This window comes from Salmo salar, chromosome 05 (genome assembly GCF_965601325.2).
Source record: "Salmo salar chromosome 05, fSalSal1, whole genome shotgun sequence".
NCBI classification, from domain to species: Eukaryota; Metazoa; Chordata; class Actinopteri; order Salmoniformes; family Salmonidae; genus Salmo; species Salmo salar.
In genome coordinates this window covers 38,340,001-38,364,230 of record NC_138295.1, presented here as the reverse complement: position 1 = coordinate 38,364,230, position 24,230 = coordinate 38,340,001, and the positions used below count along the sequence as shown (strand labels likewise).

Sequence of the window (24,230 nt, the reverse complement as noted above, 5' to 3'; positions counted from 1 at the left end):
TATCACTGATCAACAGCGGCACTCAGAGTCCAAACACGGCAAACGCAATGCAGAAACACACAAATCCACGTTTCACATGCACCAAAACGTCAATAGGTATTCAATACCGCACAGCCCAGGGAAATTAAGATTTGATAACAAAACAAAGTATTGGAAACTACAGCATTTCTAAAGTGCTTCAGGAAAAAGACAAAATAATGAATTGAAAAAAAAACGAGTCATATCAACTCAGAATATGTAGGGTTATTGTAAATGCACTAGAAGCACCGCAGGACAAGCAATGGTCTGTTGGTCCAGCACAAGCGCCGTGGACAGCGTCAGGACGACTGATCAAAAGTGAAAGAGCAACCCCAGCTCAACGACAATATTTTCGTTTCCAAGCCACATATACAAAATAACCTCCACATACCATTTTCCTCATAAATACCTGGCCTGTTTTTATTTTTTGTTTGTAAGGAAAAAAATTATAATAAGTACAATGGTGATTGTAATGTAAAAATGGAAGACCAATATTTTGTTTTGTTGTTGACTGATTGTGTACCTTGTACAAGAAAAAAAAAAAATGGAAAAAACTGTATTAGTACGTCGGCTTTCATTTCAATCGCTAACTACCAATGCAAGTCTTTATCTACTACCTAGACGCTTGAAAAACGGTATGCTATGTAGGGTAACCATTTTTATGCATGAAGTAGGCCTACATCACACAAAAAGAACACTTGCTCAATAGACAGCTGAAAAGAGGCAAAGTATACACTGTATGAGTGAGCGGAGCAGGCCACTTGTTCGCTGTCAAGACAAAAATAGGCGCAGCCCACGCAGTGTGGTGCTGAAACAGCTACAGCACTTAGCCTTTGCTCGGTTGGAAATAATTGGAAAAAGCAAACACAGCAAACACAATCTTTAAAAATGCCATATAAAAGGTTAAAGCTACTGAGAAAATGAGCCCCGAGGCTTCAGGCGAAGATAGTTGAAAATTGTAATTAAACTGCAAATAACCTCACCTCTATTGGGGAGTCTGGTTCATCCAGGATGTTCTGTTCACTCTGCATCCGCTGCATCGTCCCTGTAGAACTGGGGTCCATTATCAGTACGTTCTGACTACAGGGTCTGGCGAACTGACAGTCACTCTTTCTGGAGTCAGTCGTCCTGCACACCTCGTAATTGTACACGTGCTGTAGAGTTCCTGTCCCCAAAGTGTCTGCGTAACGCGGTGGATAATACGGAATAACCGGGAGGTTGGAATGATAGAGGATGCGAGACTGTCTCCATCTGTATATTTTCACTGATATAATAACCACTAAACATGTGATGAACAGAAATGAGACTACAGCCAAAGCCAAGACTAAGTAAAGAGTCAGGTTGTCATTGTACTCCTTGTCGTGCGTAAAGTCAGTGAACTCCGAGAGCACTTCAGGGAAGCTGTCCGCCACCGCCACGTTAACATTGACTGTAGCTGAACGAGAGGGCTGCCCGTTGTCCTCCACTACAACAGTGAGTCTTTGTTTCACAGCATCTTTATCATTGACTTGGCGTATAGTTCTTATTTCTCCATTCTGTAAGCCCACTTCAAACAGCGCCCTGTCTGTCGCTTTCTGCAGTTTATATGAGAGCCAGGCATTCTGCCCAGAGTCCACATCAACAGCCACCACTTTAGTAACAAGATAGCCGGCATCTGCTGAACGAGGTACCATTTCAGCCACCAGAGAGCTGCTAGTCTGGACTGGATACAGAACCTGAGGCGCGTTGTCGTTCTGATCTTGTACGTAAATGAGAACAGTAGTATTACTACTAAGGGGTGGGGAGCCGCCATCTTGCGCTTTGATTAGTATTTTGAACTCTTTAACCTGCTCATAGTCAAGTGAACGCACTGAGTGAATGACACCTTTCTCGGAGTTAATTGAAAAGTAGGTGGAAATTGGGTTTCCGTTTAGCTCACTGTCAATTAGATAATAAGAGATGCGTGAGTTTTGGCCCCTGTCTGGATCCGTTGCTTGGATCGCAAGCACAGAAACGCCGGGAGAATTGTTTTCCACGACGTGCGTACTATACACACTTTGACTAAAGGCTGGTGCGTTATCATTAACATCACTGATGTCTAAAACAACCGTTTTCATGCTTGATAACGGCGGCAAACCTTCATCAGTGGCAGTGAGGGTGATGTTGTAGCGAGACACTTTCTCTCGGTCTAAGCTCTTCTCAGTTACCAACGTGTAGTAGTTTCTAAGCGAGGTCTTTATCTTAAATGGGAGGTTTTCGTCGACTCTTAAACGCACTTGTCCATTTTGACCAGCATCTACATCCTGGACACTTATCAATGCCACAACTGTGCCAGGAATACTATCCTCTGGGATTTTACCAGAAAATGAGGTCATGGTTATGATTGGACTATTATCATTAACGTCTAGAATCTCAATGACCAGTTTACTCGCGCCCGTCAGACCCCACGGATCTTTAGCTTGAAGGTTCATTTCGTAATTCTGAACCGTTTCGTAATCTAGGTGACCAGTGACCTTTATCTCCCCAGTATGTGGATCTATATGGAACAAAGGTGGCGTACCATCCTCCATATGCGTAAATGAATAGGTCACATTTCCATTATACCCTTGGTCTGCATCGATGGCACTTACTTGGGCTACGACTGTGCTTCCCAACGCGTTTTCTACAACAGTGACTTTGTACAAAGACTCTGTGAACACAGGCGCATTGTCATTTGCATCCAGAACAGTGATGTGTATCTTAACGGTTCCAGACCTCTGTGGGTCCCCGCCATCGGCTGCAGTTAATATCAGGGAGTGTTCGCTCTGTTTTTCACGGTCCAGTCCAGACTGCAACACCATTTCTGCGTATTTACTTCCATCCGCTCTACTGTGTTGCTTGAGCACAAAATGATCGGTTGGTTTAACTGTGTAGCTTTGCAGTGAGTTCATACCCACGTCAGGGTCAGCGGCTCCGTCTAATAAGAAAACAGTCCCAATCGGCGAAGACTCCCCAATTTCCAGATGAATGTCCTTTTTTGAAAACACAGGTGCGTTGTCGTTTATGTCTTCAATTTCGATGGTAATCGAATATAATTCAAGTGGGCTTTCAAGAATCATTTCCAAACTGAAGCTACACGGAGATTTCTGACCGCATAATTTCTCCCTGTCAATCCTTTCCTTAACAACCAGATGTCCTTTGTTCTGATTCAGCTCTACATACTGGTTATTGCCGTCGATAACTAACCGCGCCCGGCCTGAAATCAGCCTCTTTACGTCCAAACCCAGGTCTTTCGCCACATCTCCGACAAACAAGCCTTTTCTCATTTCCTCTGGTACAGAATATCGAATTTGTCCATTCACCGCACTCAGTACACAGACAAGCAAAATGGAGACTCGCACTTGCCATCGCAAACCCCAGACTGCGCTATTCAAAGCCTCTCCAGCGCTCATCCTCCTAAAAATATCCATAACGTTACCCAAAATCTGGGAAATATATAATGCGATCCAAAACTCACATACAACAGAAAAGCTCATTTTAGAGATCTACTTTGCTCAAGAAGATACTGTTGTACTCCGTTAAAACGGCTTCGATGGTTCTGTGCGCAATGATCCTTCCTTGGTCTTGTCACTGACGCATAGTTGCCTTGTAGCAGCAGTTATATGTGCCTGATGCCGAGATAGGTCTCTTGGACAACAGCACCACTCAGAGTGAGTGTGCAGAACGACATCATAACCCTCTATTGAAATGATTAGCCAATGAATGATTACCCCACCAAATGTTGTCTCGTTCATCATGAAACAGAACGTCTCGAGTCAAGGGAGCAGCACCTCAGGGTTATGATCAGAAGTGAGCGCTGTCTCAAAACCTATGTACACACAGCCCTGAACGTGTCTAACGGGACACTAAATGGGAGCTATCAGATGATATTTCTGTTACCAACACATTTCAAACATTTTACATTGACTTGTTGGGATTTAAACAGCAGCTTTATGAAGTGATTTGTCAAGTGGGTTAGAGATTGGATATCCCAGTGCCATGACATGGTAATGCTGGGTTGATAGTAAATAACCACCACAGGAGGGCAATAAACAGCCATAGTATAGACTACTGATGTATATGTACACTGACACTATGTACACTGACTGAGTGGACAGAATATTAGGAACAGACTGACCAGGTGAAAGCTACAATCTGTTTTAGATCTTGGCACCCTCCCTCCCTCAGAAATGGTTTGTATGTTCCACACGAACACGCCTGTATGTACAACTACAACGAAACACAGCCACAGGTAAAATAGCAAACAACAATTTGCTAATGAAGTTCACACACACAAAAGAAATATAGTATGGATGAAAATAAAAGCGACCTTCTTATACTCGTCTTGAGCGGAGTAGAGCATGCTCTTGTGTCAGTTTGGATTTCCCTCCTCCTGCCTCAACCGCGCATACTCACTCCCACTATGACACCGAATCTCTCTCTCTCTCTCTCTCTCTCTCTCTCTCTCTCTCTCTCTCCTCTCTCTCTCTCTCTCTCTCTCTCCCTCTCTCTCTCTCTCTCTCTCTCTCTCTCTCCCTCTCTCTCTCTCTCTCTCTCTCTCTCTCTCTCTCTCTCTCTCTCTCTCTCTCTCTCTCTCTCTCTCTCTCTCTCTCTCTCTCTCTCTCTCTCTCTCTCTCTCTCTCTCTCTCTCTCTCTCTCTCTCTCTCTCCCTCCCTCCTCTCCCTCCCTCTCCCTCCCTCCCTCCCTCCCTCCCTCCCTCCCTCCCTCCCTCCCTCCCTCCCTCCCTCCCTCCCTCCCTCTCCCAATATGTGTGGTTCAGTAGTCATCCCTGTATGAATCTGAAATATGATTCATGATCCAATCTGATAAGTCCAGTGACCTACATCTGAGATGAGAGAACAATCATTCGGCAGAAAGAGGGTCAATTCAACACTCCACTATTGACATAGAAATCACACTAATACTGCCTTCTAATCTCAAAGCTACCGCAGAGATTTGTGTGTATCCACAAGGTTGATCAGCTTAATGTGTATTTAGCTACTCTTCCTGGGTCCACATAAAACATGACATAATACAGAACATTAACAGACAAGTACAGCACAAGGCAAATGCATTTAAAATGAGAATACACGCTTTCCTACATATATGCCTTCATAATCATGTGATTCATAGACGCTACTGAATGCAAGTTTCATTAGGTAAAATGCAACATTCATGAACATGCTTAAATAACCAGGCCTTGAATATTGAGCCTTGTCACAGTCTACCCCCCATGAAGGGTTAGGTAAGGTAAAGTGTTAGGGGTTGCAGGATTTGGACCTGCTCATGAAATCAGATGGAGGTTTTACACTCCAGAATCAGATGGGAGTTTCACCTAAGGTCCCTTGGCTCCAGCTGAGGCTTTCACCTCAGCCACCACGATCAGAGTCAATCAATCAATCAATCAATCATCAATCAATCAATCAATCAATCAATCAATCAATCACATGTATTTATAAAGCCCTTTTTACAACAGCAGATTTCACAAAGTGCTGTACAGAAACCCAGCCTAAAACCCCAACCAGCAAGCAATGCAGATGTAGAAGCACGGTGGCTAGGAAAAACTCCCTAGAAAGGCAGGAACCTAGGAAGAAACCTAGAGAGGAAGCAGTCTCTGAGGGGTGGCCAGTGCTCTTCTGGCTGTGCTGGATGGAGATGATAAGAGACCATAGCAATTAAGGCCAGATCGTTCTTCTAAGACGTTCAAACGTTCATAGATGACCAGTAGGGTCAAACAGACGTGAACGCAGCAACCTTGAATCATGTGGAGTTTCCTCCCGCTAAAGTTTCAACTTAATGGTTTCCACCTCTGCAACGGGTCGTACATTTCCACCTTCATTCCCCCGAAACCACATTCACATTCACACCCCAGCAGCATCCACCAGTCACACACATACACGCATCAGTACACACTTCGCTATCAACTCAAGGACAGAACTACATTTAGGAGAGTGTGCTTTTAGGTCACACAGGTGGACCCCCCCCCGGCTGTCAGCATTAAAACAGCTGACTGCACCAGTCCTGCTGTGCTCTGCCGTGGCACAGAGCAAGGCATTAGCATGTTATGTAGCCGCAAACCACAACACTCCCCACATTACGACTGTGTATTATTCAGTTGGCGGCTCCACATCAGGAGGCAAGCAGGATAAATATTAATGCCAGATGAAAGTAGGTCTAGCACTGCACTGAAACAAGAACACTGTTTGTAAGACAGCCACCGGAGCTGTTCATTGGCGGTGGTGTTGTTATATACATAAAAGACAAGTTCTCGGCGGCCATTTTGACTTCGGTTACCAAACCCGAGCAAATCTGTCTTTGGAAACATCTCTGCGCATCCTTGAATCGTGTTGTTTCTTGTTGTTAAAGACCCCGTCTGCTTATTGCTGGCTCTGTGGATTGTATTTTTCAATTATTATCACAGTATGTCAACTCTGAATTTGTGCTTATGGGTGACCTGAACCTAGACTGGTTGACATCCAAGTCTGATCAACTCAAGAGTCTACGGAACACCTAAAATCTTACTCAGATTGTTAACAGTGTAACCCGGTTGAATATAATGTATCCTCTGAAATCCCCTTTGATTGATTTTAACCAACACTCCTCATCATTTTAATGTTTGTGTTGTTTTTGCAAATGATACACGTGATCACTGTGCTATTGCCTGTATAAGGGATGGTACATTTTCTAAACTACCTCCATGTTTCATCATGAAAAGAAACTGGAAGCAGTTTGAAATTCAGGGATTTTTACATGATGTTTTTAACATTGCCCTTTAATAGAGTTCAATTCATCCCTGATGTTGAATTTGCCTATTCTTACTTCCACAAAGTATTCCAGGATGTATGCAACAAGAATGCCCCTTTCAAACAATAACGAATTAAGTTCAGAGACAACCCTTGGTTCTCAGAGAAAACAAACTGCTATGTGGGCTAAAGCAAGAGGGTCTGATTCTGCTTATGATTGGATGGCTTTTAAACACAAATCGGAATCAGGGTGTGGCTATGACCTGAAACCTGAAAGCAGAACACTACCTAAAATCTACTTTGGATCATCTGAATAATCCTTATACATTTTGGCAAGTATTGAAAGGTTTGGAGTGCAAAAAAAGCTTCCTTAACAACTACTGCTGGACTCACGTGGTAACTGAGAAAACCTCTATTCTGAACTCTTTTAATCAGCATTTTCTTGATGCAAGCAGATTATTTAATAGGGTTTAAAGGTCAAATTGATCCCCCGTGAAATTACCTGACACTCCTGACCACTTCTTCTCCAGGTTCTCATTCTCACCTTCTCTGTATCAGAGGTGCATAGAGCCCTGAAAGCAATTGATGTAAAAATACATATATATCCCCTGGCCCTGATGATCTAGACAACCTTGAACATGCATCTTCAACCTCACCCTAGAATGTAATGTAATCCCCAAGTTGTGGAAAACAGCATTTGTCCTACCTCTTGTGAAAGGACGTGATCCCACACTACTGAGCAACTATTGGCCCATATCTAAATGTTCTGCTTTGGCAAAAGTATTGGAGTCCCTAGTCAATAAGCAGCTTAAGGCCTACCACCAGGAAAACAATATATTGAGTGGTATGCAATCAGCTTTCAGGTCAAGCCACAACACTGTTACAGCAACGTTGAAGGTTTTGGATGATATTCACTGTGCCCTGGATAAGAAGTTGCATTGTGCATCTGTGTTCGTAGACTTGTCAAAGGCATTTGACGCTGTGGACCATACTGTCTCGCAGATGACACTGTTCTCTACTCAAGTGGCAGCAGTTTTACTTTGGCTTTTGAAAAAGCTCAACATAGCTTTTACCGTCATTCAACAGAATCTGTACGAGTTGAAGCTTGTTCCCGAATTCCTCTAAAACAAAATGCATGGCATTTTACAATGCTTAAAAAATGATGTCATTTATAGGCAGACCTCAAGCACTACCCTGAAGGCACTTGATTCTGTGTATCATGCAGCTCTTAGATTTATTACCAACCAAAAGCATCTGACACACCACTGTGATCTCTAAAGTGCTGTTGGCTGGTCTTCGTTGACTCTATGTAGTCTTAAACGTTGGTCTACTAAGATCTATTAGGCCATTTTGGGAAAACTGCAGATTTATCTCTGTTATTCTTTGATAAGGTCTTAAAAATAAATACAAGTCACGGTCTCACGCTTACTTACATTTAACGGTTCCTAAAATCAGATCATGGCAAAAAAAAGTGTTTTAGCTACTCCGCTCCGTGGTCTTGGAATTCTCTCCAGACCAGCTGGAAAGTCCAGGATCTTGTTTAAAGGTTTGGTTGACTCACATGTTACTGAGGAATGTGATCGTCATTAGACTTGATGCAGTGGTACATATGATTGTTTTTTTATCTACAACGCTTGTATGTTTCTGTAAATGTATTGTATGTTTCTACATCAAAATGTAGTTTATGGTGTGTCTATGTCTAAGTTGTTATCGTTCCCCCTGCTGCTGTCTTGGCTGGACCAGGTCTCTCTTGAAAAACAGATTTTTATCTCAGTGAGACTACCCTGGATAATTGAAGGTTAAATAAAATGACTTTACCTGCTTTGTTTTGAGTACAAAGCCACTTAGAAATAGTTTAGATTGATGCACGGTTCTTTCTTTGGAGATATACAAAGCAAAATACAATGAAGTTGTTGTTTTGAAGGCAGGCAAGTGACAGGAAAGTGGAGAGAGAAAAGACATGGGGGACAGAGAGAGAGATATGTCCCTAAAATGTCACAGTGGCTTTATTTTTTAGAGAGCGTTGCCTACTTGAGAATATATGAGAGAACTGCGACCTACAGTGTCTTAGTTACTGTCGTTGTTTCTGAGCCCGTGTGTGTGTAGCTCATTGTGTGTGAGCTTTGCAAGTAGACTTAGAAAAGTGAAAGTTTCTCACCTGTCATACATGTGGAGGAGGTCCATTCAGAGGGAGAGGGAGGCCAAAGAGAGAGAGGGAAAGAGAGAGGGGGAAAGCAAACCGTTAGTAAGACATTCCTATGATTGTTTGATATTTGATATTGTAGGCCTACACAAAATTGGACCAGACGATTGGAAAGCAGTGTTTCTGTGGAGGAATGATATAATCTCTGTAGCAGGGCATCTGTAGTACCCCAACACTACAGTGGGCCTTATTCGCAGATACAGGCTCTCAACAGAGCTGCAGTCGATTCCTTATCAATGCAACATCCAATAGGACTATTCTGAATGTGTGCACTAAACCAGAGTGTGGAGATATCAAAAGCAAGTAAACAGAAATGTGCCACACAACTCAACACAATGCACACACTTAGGCCCAGGAGTGTTTCCTGATGACCTGAGCAGGAAAAGTCTCGGGTACTAGTTAAATCCCTGTAACACCCTGCATATCCCATTGGCTGGGCAATGGCTACAGTATAACATAGCATAGAAGACAAATTGGGATTTCATAATGCTGTTTATGAACCCTCTTTTTTTCCCATGACTAAAATGTGGACCATTACTGAGCCTGCAGCCATAACATGAGCACACATGGGTTCACATGGAAATCTAACCAATGAGACAAGCTCTCCACTCTGCTCTGCGTTGACGACTCACAGGTCACACACACACACACACACACACCACACACACACACACACACACACACACACACACACACACACACACACACACACACACACACACACACACACACACACACACACACACACACACACACACACACACACACGATAACCATTACAAAGTGTATCCTCTGACTTGAGTACAGCCAGATCACTACTGACCAGGACAAGTGAACACAGCAACAGTGAAGCTCTATCAGAGGCCATCAGAGTAGCAACCTCTGACCTTTCCTTATAACTGTTTCAATGAGAGGTAATAACCACTGTAGGTGTGACATAACCACTGTAGGTGTGACATAACCACTGTAGGTGTGACATAACCACTGTAGGTGTAACATAACCACTGTATGTGTGACATAGCCTTCCCTGTAGCTCAGTTGGTAGAGCATGGTGTTTGCAACACCAGGGTTGTGGGTTCGATTCCCACGGGGGGCCAGCACAGTAAAAAAAAAAAAATGTAGGTGAAATTGTATGAACCACTGTATGCATGTCACTACTGTAAGTCGCTCTGGATAAGAGCGTCTGCTACATGACTAAATGTAAAATGTAAATGTATAACCACTGTAGGTGTGACATAACCACTGTAGGTGTGACATAACCACTGTAGGTGTGACATAACCACTGTAGGTGTGACATAACCACTGTAGGTGTAACATAACCACTGTATGTGTGACATAACCACTGTAGGTGTGACATAACCACTGTAGGTGTGACATAACCACTGTAGGTGTGACATAACCACTGTAGGTGTGACATAACCACTGTAGGTGTGACATAACCACTGTAGGTGTGACATAACTACGTGATGATATCAATATAAAAGAAACAGCAGCTTGCAAACTGGTTGAAGCTCCCAAAACAAACCAACCAACATAGAGATCAGCCTGATAGACAACCACACACAGAGAAACAGAGTACACAGAAAGACCAGTAGAATGATAGCCGACGTAAGAGATGATGACACTCTTACATTTCAGTCATTGAGCAGATGCTCTTATCCAGAGTGACTTAAGTGTATACATTTGCATACTGGTCCCCCATGGGAACCGAACCCACATCCCTGGCGATGCAAGCACCATGCTCGACCAGCTGAGCCACACGGTTGCTGGTAGACGAGCAGAGCTTAGTTCAGATAAGATATAAGGGAAAGGGGATACCCAGTTAGTTGCACAACTGAAAGAATTCAACCGATGCAATGCCTTGCCATAGCTGACACTTAATGAACTACGTCATCAGAAGTCCATTCCCATAGGCTCACCTTGAGACTCGTGCGTCTGAGTGTGCCTTTTTGATAGGCCACGCTGCTTTTCCTCAATGGGTCAGTGTCTATGGAGGACCCGAAACGGAAGTCCCCTTTCCACGAGCCAGTGGTCAGAAAGGAGTCGTATCGGTCATCCTCTTTCAGGACAGTTCCACACCGGCTGACGTCAGCGTATCTCGGAGGGCCACAGGCCGCGGGGAAGACCGGGAGGCTAGACGCCCGGTATACAGTCCCGCGTCTACACATCTTGAAGTACACGACCGCGCTGATCAGCACAAGGAGGAGAGAAGACACGGTCGCCAGGGCGATTTCCAAACAAAGCGTCAAGTTATAGCTCGCCTGTGAGTCATCGTCCGTGTTCTCAAAAAGCTTGTTTAAAACAGGCACGTCATCGCCAATGACTACATTGACTGTGGCAGTGGCTGAGAGAGACTGAGGCCCGTTGTCCCTTACCGTGATCACAAGAGTTTGTTTAGGCTCGTCCTGCTCTACAAATGGCCTCACAGTCCTGATTTCCCCGCTGTGCAGGCCAACAGTGAAGAGGTTGGGCTGCGACGCTTTGACCACATGGTAGGAGAGCCACGCGTTATTGCCAGAGTCAGCATCTACAGCGAGCACTTTGGTGACCAGGTAACCTTTAGGTGCCTCCAGTGGCACCAGGTCCTCAGCGATGAAGCCAGACGATTGGACAGGATACAGAACAACAGGTGGGTTGTCGTTGTGGTCACCGACGAACACCCTCACAGTGCAAGTACTGGAAAGAGGAGGGTCACCACCGTCTTGAGCTGTCACTCCTACCTGATAGTGACTGGCCTGCTCATAGTCAAAGGGGCGCGAGGTGAAGAGCTCTCCTGTCTCCGCATTAATGGAGAGGGAAGAGAACGTTTCTGGGTCCATGCCTTCTGATAAAGAGTACAGTATTTTAGCATTGGGTCCTGCGTCTAGATCCTCGGCTCTCACCCTTACCACTAACGTGCCTCTGCGTTGGTTTTCCCAAACTTTGGCGGTGTACTCGCTCTGGGTAAATGTCGGGGGGTTGTCATTCACGTCACCCACTGTGATGGATATCACGTTTCTGCTGAACAGTTCGGGGGAACCAGAGTCAATAGCCGTCACCGTGATGTTATAGTGTGGCTTCATCTCTCTATCTAACATACCATCAGTCACTAACATATAGTAATTCTTAACCTCTGATATCAACTTGAAAGGCATGTCGTTTGAGATGGCACACTTGACCCGACCACTGTTTCCAGTGTCCAGGTCATACACGTTTAGCAGAGCAACCATGGTACCGGGTTGAGAGTCCTCAGAAACGATATCCGAGGCCGATTTCACCGCAATAACTGGTTCATTGTCGTTCACATCGATCACTTCAATGATGAGTTTACAGTGTGATGCCTGACCCCCGCCATCTTTAGCCTGGACATCAAGTTCATGCGCACTCGCCTCCTCATAGTCCACTTGACCCGCCACCCTCACCTCCCCACTCACAGGGTCAATTTCAACGATCCCTCTAGTTTTGTCAGACACGTAACTGAAATAGTAGGTTATCTCCCCATATACACCGTCATCTAAATCAGTGGCGTTCAGCGTCGCCACCAAAACGCCCGTGGCAGAATTCTCTATCAGAGAGGCTTTGTAAGTCCTCTGGCTGAAAACGGGGACGTTGTCATTGGCATCCAGAACATGGATGTGAACAGACGCGGTACCTGACCTGGCAGGATTACCCCCGTCAACCCCACTGATAGTCAGAGTGTATTCTGCCTGGGTCTCCCGGTCCAAAGCTTTTTTCAGAACCAGCTCTGGGTATGCTATTCCATTCACTTGAGTGTTCATTTCTAAGGAAAAATGGTCATTGTGACTCAGTTTATAATCACGAACCGAGTTGGTGCCCAAATCAGGGTCATGCGCACTCTCCAGAGGGAAGCGTCTCCCCAGCACCGTCGACTCGACCAGGTCCAGATCAATTTTCCCAGTAGCAAAAGCAGGGCTATTGTCATTCATATCCTGAATGTCCAAAACAAGACTGTACACTTTTAGCGGATCCTCCAGCAGCAGCTGATACTGTAGGACGCAGACAGCTGCCTGCACGCACAACTCCTCTCTATCTATCCTCTCGCTGACCAACAGAGAGCCCGAACCATAGTCAAGCTCACAAAGCTGCCGAGTGCCCTCCGCCACGATGCGGGCTCGACGTGCACCAATCTCAACTAATTTCAGCCCCAGATCCAGAGCCAGGTTCCCAATGACCGAGCCGCGCTCCATCTCCTCTGGTACGGTGTAGCGCACATCTCCAAACGACGCGCCGAAGAGAAGGACAATCCCCCAAAATCGCAGCCAGCTACTCCGTTTTACCCACAGTTGCTCTATGGTAAATCCCTTGTTGATCATACTATTTATTAGTAGTAAAACCATGTTTAAACACGACTAAGATTAGTTATAAAATATATAGTTTGGTTGAAAATAAATATAGCATCAAAGCGACGCAGTGACCCTCTTATACTCGTCTCAAGCCGAGCAGAGCATGCCCTACTCCGGAGCCTGCTCGTGTCAGTTTGGATTTCTCTCCTCCCGCCTCAATCGCGCGCACTCACTCTCACTATGACTATGACTGGGCTACCAAAGTTCTCGCTCTCTTGCTCTCTCTCGCTCTCTCTCTCTCTCACACACACACACACACTCTGGCACTGACACACTATTCCTGTAACAATAACACGGATGGGGAGGGGGAGAATTGGATTGTATTAAGCCATATTCCAATCCAACGCGATAAAATAGTGTCACCCAGAGACCTAGATAATAATTACATTATATAACATCTGATGATGTGAATTGATCTACAAAATAGGTTGCATTAGAAATGTCTATCGTGTTTGCATGTCACTGATAGGTCGTGTCCTCTGATTACTGTGTCCTAAGAGAATGTTCAAAGTAGTTCGACAATTAAGGTTGTCAACAAAGTTGTTGTAAAAGTCTAGGATGTCACTTCGACGACAGACATGTAGCCTACACATGTGAACACGACACATATTTGCGAGACAAACTGCACCAGTTAGGTTGTCGAATCGCATACGATAAAAATGGACGAAGACATACGCTGAGTGTTTCGACACGTCAGCTCAACGGCACCCGAGCTTTATGACACCACCAGTGGGTGGAGAACTGGATCTATAAAAACACAGCTGGTGAACAGCGACACTTTGAGTATAGCTTTAAAAATTACACACATGAATAATGCCTAGTCTGCTTTACAGCTATTGGGAATAACTTTAACCCTGCGTCTACCGAAATAAGCATAACCAAATAGACGGATAGGAAATGCCACTATGTATAACCACACCATATAAATCATCGCATGAATACAGTCCGCATACTCAGGTGAAACAGATATTCATTACAAAAGAGTAGTTTAGGCCCACACATCTGAAATGGAAGGTGCAATGCAAATAAGACGTATAATCCTGGTTTTACAGCCAGCACACCCAATGTCATGTACAAAAACAGAGAAGATGGCATGAAAGGAAAGTGTTGACACGACAGCCAATCAACGATGAAGGATCTCTACTGGCTTATAGACGTTTTCCACATTTCAGCACCATGGACAGAAACAATGAGAGGCCTTCCGCGGCACTGCACTTCAGAAACTCGCACACTGCTTCTCTCACAATTCGACAAAAAGCTCGCCACACACAGCAATTATCTTTTGTAAACCATTTCCAAACAAACATTCACTCAAAAAGTGCCAAATTCCGATTTTCAACTCATTTTCTGTAACCTCAAATCTGTGAAGCATGAGTGAAATATACAATATATATATACAAAAGTATGTGGACACCCCTTCAAATTAGTGGATTCGTCTTATTCAGCCACACCCGTTGCCGACAGGTGTATAAAACCGAGCACACAGCCATGCAATCTCCATAGACAAACATTGGCAGTATAATGGCCTTACTGAAGAGCTCAGTGACTTTCAACATGGCACAGTCTTAGGATGCCACCTTTCCAACAAGTCAGTTCATCAAACTTCTGCCCTGCTAGAGCTGCTCCGGTCAACTGTAGGTGCTGTTATGTACATCTAGAAGCCACAACGGCTCAGCCGCAAAGTGGTAGGTCACACAAGCTCACAGAACGGGACCGCCGAGTGCTGAAGCGCATGGCGCGTAAAACATCATCTGTCCTCGGTTGCAACACTCACTACAGAGTTCAAAACTGCCTCTGGATGCAACATCAGCATAATAACTTTTTTTGTTGGGAGCGTCATTAAATGTGTTTCCATGTCCGAGCAGCCTAAGATCACCATGCAAAATGCCAAGCGTCGGCTTGAGTGGTGAAAAGCTCACCTCCCATTGGACTCTGGAGCAGTGGAAACGTGTTCTCTGGAGTGATGAATCACACTTCACCATCAGGCAGTCAGACGGTCGAATCTGGGTTTGGAAGATGCCAGGAGAACACTACCTGCCCGAATGCATAGTGCCAACTGTAAAGTCTGGTGGAGGAGGAATAATGGTCTGGGGCTGTTTTTCATGGTTCGGGCTAGGCCCCTTAGTTCCAGTGAAGGGAAATCTTAACACTACAGCGTACAATGACATTCTAGACGATTCAGTGCTTCCAACTTTGTGGCAACAGTTTGGAGAAGGCCCTTTCCTGTTTCAGAATGACAATGCCCCCGTGCACAAAGCGAAGTCCATACAGAAATGGTTTGTCGAGATCGGTGTGGAAGAACTTGACTGGCCTGCAAAGAGCCCTGACCTTAACCCCATCGAACACCTTTGGGATGAATTGGAACGCCGACTGTGAGCCAGGCCCAATCGCCTAACATCAGTGTCTGACCTCACTAAGGTTCTTGTGGCTGAATGGAAGCAAGTCCCCGCAGCAATGTTCCAATATCTAGTGGAAAGCCTTCCCAGAAGAGTGGAGGCTGTTATAGCACCAAAGGGGGGACCAACTCCTTATTAATGCCCATGATTTTGGGAGGAGATGTTCGACGAGCAGGTGTCCACATACTTTTGGTCATGTAGTGTATCAATCACAAACATAGGCCTACCCCATCAGAAGTAAAAAAACAAACATGTAGGCTCTCATTTATATTGCATGGGGAGGAAATAATTATCTAAAAAAATCACAAATTGTATGAAACCTGGAGCATGTATAACGATACCTAATAGGGAATGAGTAAATTCGTGTGTGTAGCCTTGTAATTTCTCCAGGGGGAAAAGTGATTGTACAAAGCATTTTAGCTGAAATTTTAAGAGAAGTATAGCCTTTATTCTATCATATGTAGGCCTAAAAACAAATGTAATTTATGATTATTTACATACCTCTGGGGACCCATCAGAGTCCTCAAACGCTTCAGCAAAGTCAGTGGGAGTTTTTCTCAGAGTCTGGTCGGTGGGCAGCGTGTTGTCATTGTAAGATCTGACGAACTTGAAGTCACTGGAGCGCGAACCGGTCGTCAGGTAGGCGTCATAATTGTAGGTGCTGCGGAGAGTTCCCGCTCCATCCACCTCTGCGTAGTTTGGAGGGAGATACGCACTTGGGATGGCGACCGCTCCGTCAAACAACAGTCTGGGCTTTCTCCTGCGGCAAAACCTCACGGCCAGGATGACAATAATGAAGGTGAGGAAAAAGGTGGAGACCGACACCAGCGCGATGATCAGATAAGAGGTGAGTTTGGAATTGCTCTCATCATAAGATATATCTTTCAGTTCTGGCACTTCAGCCAAGTTGTCAGAAATCACTAAATACATGGCACAGGTCGCAGAGAGAGAGGGCTGTCCGTTATCTTTCACTGACACAATAAGGTTCTGTTTCATGCTGTCCGATTCAGAAATGTCCCGCTGTGTCCTGATCTCTCCGCTGTGGAGACCAATAGTGAAAAGTCCCGGATCAGTGGATTTGACTATATGATAGGACAGCCAGGCGTTCTGGCCGGAGTCCGCGTCCACCGCTATCACCTTGGAAACAAGAGAGCCCCCGTGTGCAGCTTTGGGGACCAGCTCGGTCATGAAGGAGTTCCCCTCCGGGGCGGGATATAGTATCTGAGGAGAGTTGTCATTCACATCCGTTATGAACACACTGACAGTGACGTTGCTGCTGAGCGGAGGAGAACCGTTGTCTCTGGCCATCACGTGGACTTTAAAACTCCTGAACTGCTCATAATCAAACGACCTCACAGCGTGGATCACCCCCGTGTCTCCGTTAACGGATAACAATGAGGACACCGGGACACCGTTCACCTCACCGGGTAAGAGAGAGTAAATCACTGTACCGTTCTGTCTCCAGTCTGGATCTCGAGCAGTAACGGAACACAATGATGAGTCTGGTTTGTTATTTTCAGTCACGTGGGCGCTATAGGACTGTTCCTCAAACGCAGGTGGGTTGTCGTTCACGTCAGCGACAGATAACTGAACACTTTTAGATGAGGACAGAGGCGGAGAGCCCTCGTCGGTGGCAGTGATTGTAATGTTGTAATCAGACACTAGTTCCCGGTCCAGTTCGCCCGTGGTCACCAGAGAATAGTAGTTTTTGATGGATGGCACCAGTTTAAAAGGAACGTTTTGCTGAATGGAGCAGCGGACCTGTCGGTTATTTTCAGAGTCTCTATCCTGCACGTTAATGATGCCCACCTCTGTACCAGGTGACGCGTTCTCAGGTATGGGGTTGCTCAGAGATTTCAGGTATATTACAGGGGCGTTGTCATTTACATCCGTGATATCAATAATCACTTTTGAATCAGATGAAAGGCCATAGCCATCTTTACCCTCTATGCGTATTTCATATTTTGGGTCGCCTTCGAAATCAATCGGACCTATCACCTTAATTTCTCCAGTATTGTGGCCCAAAGAAAATACCTTTATTGCTTTGTCAGATATGCGACTGAATTCATACGTCACTTCCCCATTCACTCCCTCATCTGCATCTGTAGCACTCACTGTTACCACTACAGTATCTAAAGGAGAGTTTTCAGGAAGACTGGCTTTATAGACGGCCTGGCTAAACACTGGGGCGTTATCGTTAGCATCCAGTACAGTGACGTGTATGACTACAGTACCTGATCTCTGCGGAGTGCCGCCGTCTACTGCTGTTAGCAGTAAACTCATGTCCTGTTTTTCTTCACGATCTAGTTCTTTATCTAAAACCAACTCTACGTTCTTTCTTCCATCTGTGTAATCGTGGACAGACAGCACAAAATGTTCATTACTTTGTAACGTATACCTTTGCACTGCGTTCTGTCCCATGTCTGCGTCATGTGCCTCGTTAACACGATAGCGAGCCCCTTTGACTGCCAACTCACTAATTTCCAATTTGATTGTGTCCTTCGGGAAAATGGGTGAATTATCATTGACATCCTCAATCAGTAGTGATACACGATGCAATTCCAACGGACCTTCTAGAACCAACTCGAATGTAAGCATACACGAAACCTTATCTCCACATAGCTCCTCTCTGTCAATCCTTTCCGCAACAATCAAATCCCCGGTACTCTGATTAATGTCACAATAACGTTCATAGTTCCCCTCGGTATCAATTCGGGCCTTACGAGCGGACAGTCTGCTGGCTTTCAAACCGAGATCTTTGGCTATATTTCCAATTACAGATGTGCGTTTCATCTCCTCCGGAAAAGAATAGCTCACGTCTCCAAAGGCGGTGTGCAGCGTTTGGAGAACGAATGCAAAGCCGCAGACCAGGCCTGTCACCGATATTCCTTTGTGACCCATCCTTGGACTATAAACAGAAAACTAGCATATAATTAGATACTGGAATGTAAAGAAATAGTGTTCCACGAAAATATGGAGTCTGATTAAAATAATATCCACCGAATGTGGCAGGAATCTGACCGTTTCCAAGTCTTTTCCTCAGCTAAATGTCACCAGAGCACACTGGCCTGTAAACAGAACGAAGTGGGTGGAGAACGGGGTCTATAAAAACACAGCTGGTGAATAGCGACACAGTGAGTACTCTTTAGAAATTACATATGGTAACAAACATTCTTCTAAATCTACAGTATATTTCACGAAAAGTCATCATAGGAATCTGTAGCCTATATAAGTAGGCTGCATGATTGAATAGGTAGACTACTGTAATTATTGTGGGGAAACCTTATGTAAACCAACCTTATGTAATAAGCCAAATATATAGAAAAACAGTAAACGGCAGTAAAACGCCCAACACATCAATTACGGAAGGGTAAATCCATTCGAATTCAATCCCTTTTTGACAGCATCCCTTAAACAAAACTTTCTATTCATGTTTGCCCATGGAAAATTTGGTCAGAAAGTGACTTTTTGGACCTGAATGGCAAAACATCCAGGAGATAAAGGTGCTCAAAGTTGACTCATTTTGCATACCATTGGACATCCATGTGTTCATAACTGAAAGATATAAACGGTTGAGTTGGACATCATTTGGGGCAGCAGCGTAGCCTAGTGGTTATAGTGTTGGATTAGTAACCGAAAGGTTGCAAGTTCGAATCCCCGAGCTGACAAGGTACAAATCTGTGTTCCTAGGCAGTCGTTGAAAATAAGAATTTCTTCTTAACTGACTTGTCTAGTAAAATAACAAACAGTGTTGTCAAACCTAGTTATTATTTCTAAAAATATATATCTTTTAAAAAGGTCATGAACAATCATTCTGATTCCCATGTAAAATAGCCTTTTTGAGTGACTAGAATATAACCCATACTATTTGTTTTGGATAGCCTTTACTTGTTAGATATTGTTAGATATAAACCTTTAACATCAAGTATCTAACAAATGTGTCAACTGTGATTCTTTAAATATTTGCATATGTTGTAGCTCAGACCCTATTTTGCGCTGTGCCCGTTATCGGTTGAGATACAACATGCTCTTGAATACTGGGTGGGTGTCATTTCAATCATAGAAATACATTTAATAGAATGGACCTATCCCTTCAGACCACAGTAATTTAGCTTTTAGACAGACCACTGTCGAATGTCAACTTGAATGGTCATGTCTATTCTATGATCTATATTTCTATGATATCAATAGGTTTACAGTATATTGAGAATTGACAGTATAATTTAAAACAACATTCAAGTCAACATTCTCTGATGTGTGGACCTCCAACCATCTTTGTGGTACTATTTCAAAGTTGAAATGTAAATGTTATTGCAATTTTTTGTACATTTATCAGCCAAAACATGACACCCACACTGTATTCAAAATAGGGTCTAACATACAACAAAAGTGAACATGAAAAAACTCTGAGTTTACACGTTCTTTAGATAATTAATGTTAAAGGTTAAAAAATATATATATATATATTTTTTTTTTACTCCCCCCAATATAGTTTAGCAACCCTGTTCGTAAGCTTTTATATGATATCAATCTAAACCGTTTGTTGATCTTTTCCAGCGATGAAGACATGGATGTCTCATGGTATGGTGGGGGTATGCAACGTCGGTCAACTTTGAGCACACTTATCTCTTGAATATTTTGGAATTCCGGTCCAAAAAGTCACTTACTGAACACTTCTACAACAGGCAAATATGTATAGAAGGTTTCGTTCAAATCAAAATGGGTGACGTCAAAAAGTGATTGAGTTCAAATGGATTTACCAGGCATTAAAATCCATATCAGACTATTTTCACGAGTTAAGATGTTGATTGAAAGAAATAAGTTCCAAAGTGAACACATATCCAAAAAGGTATACGTCTACGTTGCAGGTATCATATTTGAAGTGCCGGTATTTTAGTTAACACAATCTCATCAATGCAATAAAAAAAACGGAGTATGGCAATGAATGAAAGTAATGACAGTCAAAAGGCGATGAAAAGTAAACCGTATAGGTCTTAAAAAAGTCATTTCAGCACCATGGACAGCGACATACACATGCCGCTGCGCAACGCTTCTCTCATCACTCTGTCTTAGTCGCTCTCTTCACACCGTATTAATATTTTGTAACCCCTTTCCAAATAGGCCTGCACTCAAACAGGACAAACTAGGCTACTAACTCATTTTAACCTCAAACATGCAGCGTGTAGGCATATGTAAAAAATCGAAATAAATCACAGCATAGACATCACAGCTCAAAGCACATACTCAAATCAAAATAATTCAAACCACAAAATAGATTAGCATAAAACATGTTCACTTCAATTTTGAGGGTATATATATATTATCATCAGTAGAATCAAACCTAAAGCATGAACAAGTTGACCAATATGGTTGCTTTCAAGACAACTCGGAAACTCTGATCCTCTGAGTAAAAATGTGGGTACGTTTTTTGCGCAGAGCTTCCTATTGGTTGATTCTGATACTTTCCAAGTGGGAAACTCGGAGCTCATCTTTCTACAATGAGTTTACAAGTAGGAAATGTGCACATTTTCCGAGTTACAAGTTGTCTTGAAAAGGGCAAACTGGGGTATTGACTTAGGTTACTCCTGTGAGAATACTGAATTAATTCAGGGGGAAAAAAGGCTATTGTACAAATAAAATAAAATATTATTGGTCACATACACATGGTTAGTAGATGTTAATGCGAGTGTAGCAAAATGCTTGTGCTTTTTGTTTCCGACAGTGCAGTAATATCTAACAAGTAATCTAACAATTCCACAACAACTACCTCATACACACAAATCTAAAGTGATGGAATAAGAATATGTACATATAAATAAACTCAGCAAAAAAAGAAACGTCCTCTCACTGTCAACTGCATTTATTTTCAGCAAACTTAACATGTGTAAATATTTGTATGAACATAACAAAATTCAACAACTGAGAAATAAACCGAACAAATTTCACAGACATGTAACTAACAGAAATGGAATAATGTGTCTCTGAACAAAGGGGGGGTCAAAATCAAAAGTAACAGTCAGTATCTGGTGTGGCCACCAGCTGCATTAAGTACTGCAGTGCATCTCCTACTCATGAACTTCACCAGATTTGCCGGTTCTTCCTGTGAGATGTTACTCCAGTCTTCCACCAAGGCACATGCAAGTTCCCGGACATTTCTGGGGGGAATGGCCCAAGCCCTCACCCTCTGATCCAACAGGTCCCAGACATGCTCAATGGGATTGAGATCCGGGCTCTTCGCTGGCCATGGCAGAACACTGACATTCCTGTCTTGCAGGAAATTACGCACAGAACGAGCAGTATGGCTGGTGGCATTTTCATGCTGGAGGGTCATGTCTGGATGAGCCTGCAGGAAGGGTACCACATGAGGGAGGAGGATGTCTTCCTTTTAACACACAGCGTTGAGATTGCCTGCAATGATAGCAAGCTCAGTCCGATGATGCTGTGACACATCGCCCCAGACCATGACGGACCCTCCACCTCCAAATCGATCCCGCTCCAGAGTACAGGCCTCGGAGTGACGCTCATTCCTTCGATGATAAACACGAATCCGACCATCACCCCATGTCAGACTAAACCGCGACTCGTCAGTGAAGAGCACTTTTTGCCAGTCCTGTCTGGTCCAGCGACAGTGGGTTTGTGCCCATAGGCGAAGTTGTTGCCGGTGATGTCTGGTGAGGACCTGCCTTACAACAGGCCTACAAGCCCTCAGTCCAGCCTCTCTCAGCCTATTGCGGACAGTCTGAGCACTGATGGAGGGATTGTACGTTCCTGGTATAACTCGGGCAGTTGTTGTTGTCATCATGTACCTGTCCCGCAGGTGTAATGTTCGGATGTACTGATCCTGTGCAGGTGTTGTTACCTGTGGTCTGCCACTGCGAGGACGGTCATCTGTCCCTTCTGTTTCCATGTAGCGCTGTCTTAGGCGTCTCACAGTACGGACATTGCAATTTATTTCCCTGGCCACATCTGCAGGCCTCATGCCTCCTTGCAGCATTTTTTAAAATGGTTTATTTCACCTTTATTTAACCAGGTAGGCTAGTTGAGAACAAGTTCTCATTTGCAACTGCGACCTGACCAAGATAAAGAAAAGCAGTTTGACACATACAACAACACAGAGTTACACATGGAATAAACAAACATACAATCAATAATACAGTAGAAAAATCTATATACAGCATGTGCAAATGAGGTAGGATAAGAGAGGGAAGGCAATAAATAGGACATGGTGGCGAAGTAATTACAATATAGCAATTAAACACTGGAATGGTAGAATGTGCATTCACGCAGATGATTAGGGACCCTGGGCATCTTTCTTTTTGTGTTTTTCAGAGTCAGTAGAAAGGCCTCTTTGGTGTCCTAAGTGCCTCTTTGCTTGACATCATGGGGAAATCAAAAGAAATCAGCCAAGACCTCAGAATTTTTTTTTAGACCTCCACAAGTCTGGTTCATCCTTGGGATCAATTTCCAAACGCCTGAAGTTACCACGTTCGTCTGTACAAACAATAGTATGCAAGTATAAACACCATGGGACCACGCAGCCGTCATACCGCTCAGGAAGGAGACGCATTTTGTCTCCTAGAGATGAACGTACTTTGGTGCGAAAAGTGCAAATCAATCCCAGAACAACAGCAAAGGACCTTGTGAAGATGCTGGAGGAAACAGGTACAAATGTATCTATATCCACAGTAAAATTAGTCCTATATCGACATAACCTGAAAGGCCGCTCAGCAAGGAAGAAGCCACTGCTCCAAAACCACCATAAAGAAGCCAGACTATGATTTGCAACTGCACATGAAGATCGTGCTTCTTGGGGGAATGTTCTCTGGTCTGATGAAACAAAAACAGAACTGTTTGGCTATAATGACCATTGTTATGTTTGGATTAAAAAGGGGGAGGCTTGCAAGCCGAAGAACACCATCCCAACCGTGAAGCACGGGGGTGGCAGCATCATGTTGTGGGGGTGCTTTGCTGCAAGAGGGAGTGGTGCACGTCACAAAATAGATGGCATATTGAGGAAGGAATATTATGTGGATATATTGAAGCAACATCTCAAGACATCAGTCAGAAAGTTAAAGCTTGGTAGCAAATAAACAATGACCCCAACAATGGTCTTCCAAATTAACAATGACCCCAAGCATACTTCCAAAGTTGTGGGAAAATGACTTAAAACTTCTTTGGGATAGGGGGCAGTATTTTCACGGCCGGATAAAAAAAGTACCCGATTTAATCTGGTTACTACTCCTGCCCAGAAACTAGAATATGCATATAATTTGTAGATTTGGATAGAAAACACTCTAAAGTTTTAAAACTGTTTGAATGGTGTCTGTGAGTATAACAGAACTCATATGGCAGGCCAAAACCTGAGAAGATTCCATACAGGAAGTGCCCTGTCTGACAATTTGTTGTCCTTCTGTTGCATCTCTATCGACATTACAGCATCTGTGCTGTAACGTGACACTTTCTAAGGCTTCCATTGGCTCTCTAAAGCTGCCAGAAAGAGGAATGGGGTGTCTGCTGTCTCTGGGCAAAG

General features: G+C 43.9%; 2 protein-coding genes across 3 annotated transcripts in view; both read right to left on the bottom strand.

Annotated features, from left to right (window-relative positions):
• Positions 1 to 24,230, bottom strand: part of LOC106604876 (protocadherin gamma-C5) — a 174,320-nt gene that overhangs the window by 141,430 nt on the left and 8,660 nt on the right. The window contains exon 1 of one of the 2 annotated variants that reach the window (XM_082975198.1): positions 16,202 to 18,699. The exons of the other annotated variant lie outside the window; for it this stretch is intronic. Coding sequence (XP_082831324.1) covers positions 16,202 to 18,601 — 2,400 coding nt within the window. The 5' untranslated portion in view covers positions 18,602 to 18,699. Of the gene's footprint in view, positions 1 to 16,201; positions 18,700 to 24,230 lie in introns of those variants that run through there. 2 annotated transcript variants of the gene reach the window in all.
• On the bottom strand, positions 981 to 3,621 carry LOC106604822 (protocadherin gamma-A8). Its single transcript, XM_014199868.3, has one exon. It carries the CDS (start codon positions 3,510 to 3,512, stop codon positions 981 to 983), a length of 2,532 nt encoding a protein of 843 aa, XP_014055343.2. The 5' UTR covers positions 3,513 to 3,621.

Coding starts and splice junctions, on each gene's coding strand:
- LOC106604822 (XM_014199868.3), bottom strand. CDS start 3,512: ATGAGCTTTTCTGTTGTATGTGAGTTTTGGATCGCATTATATATTTCC.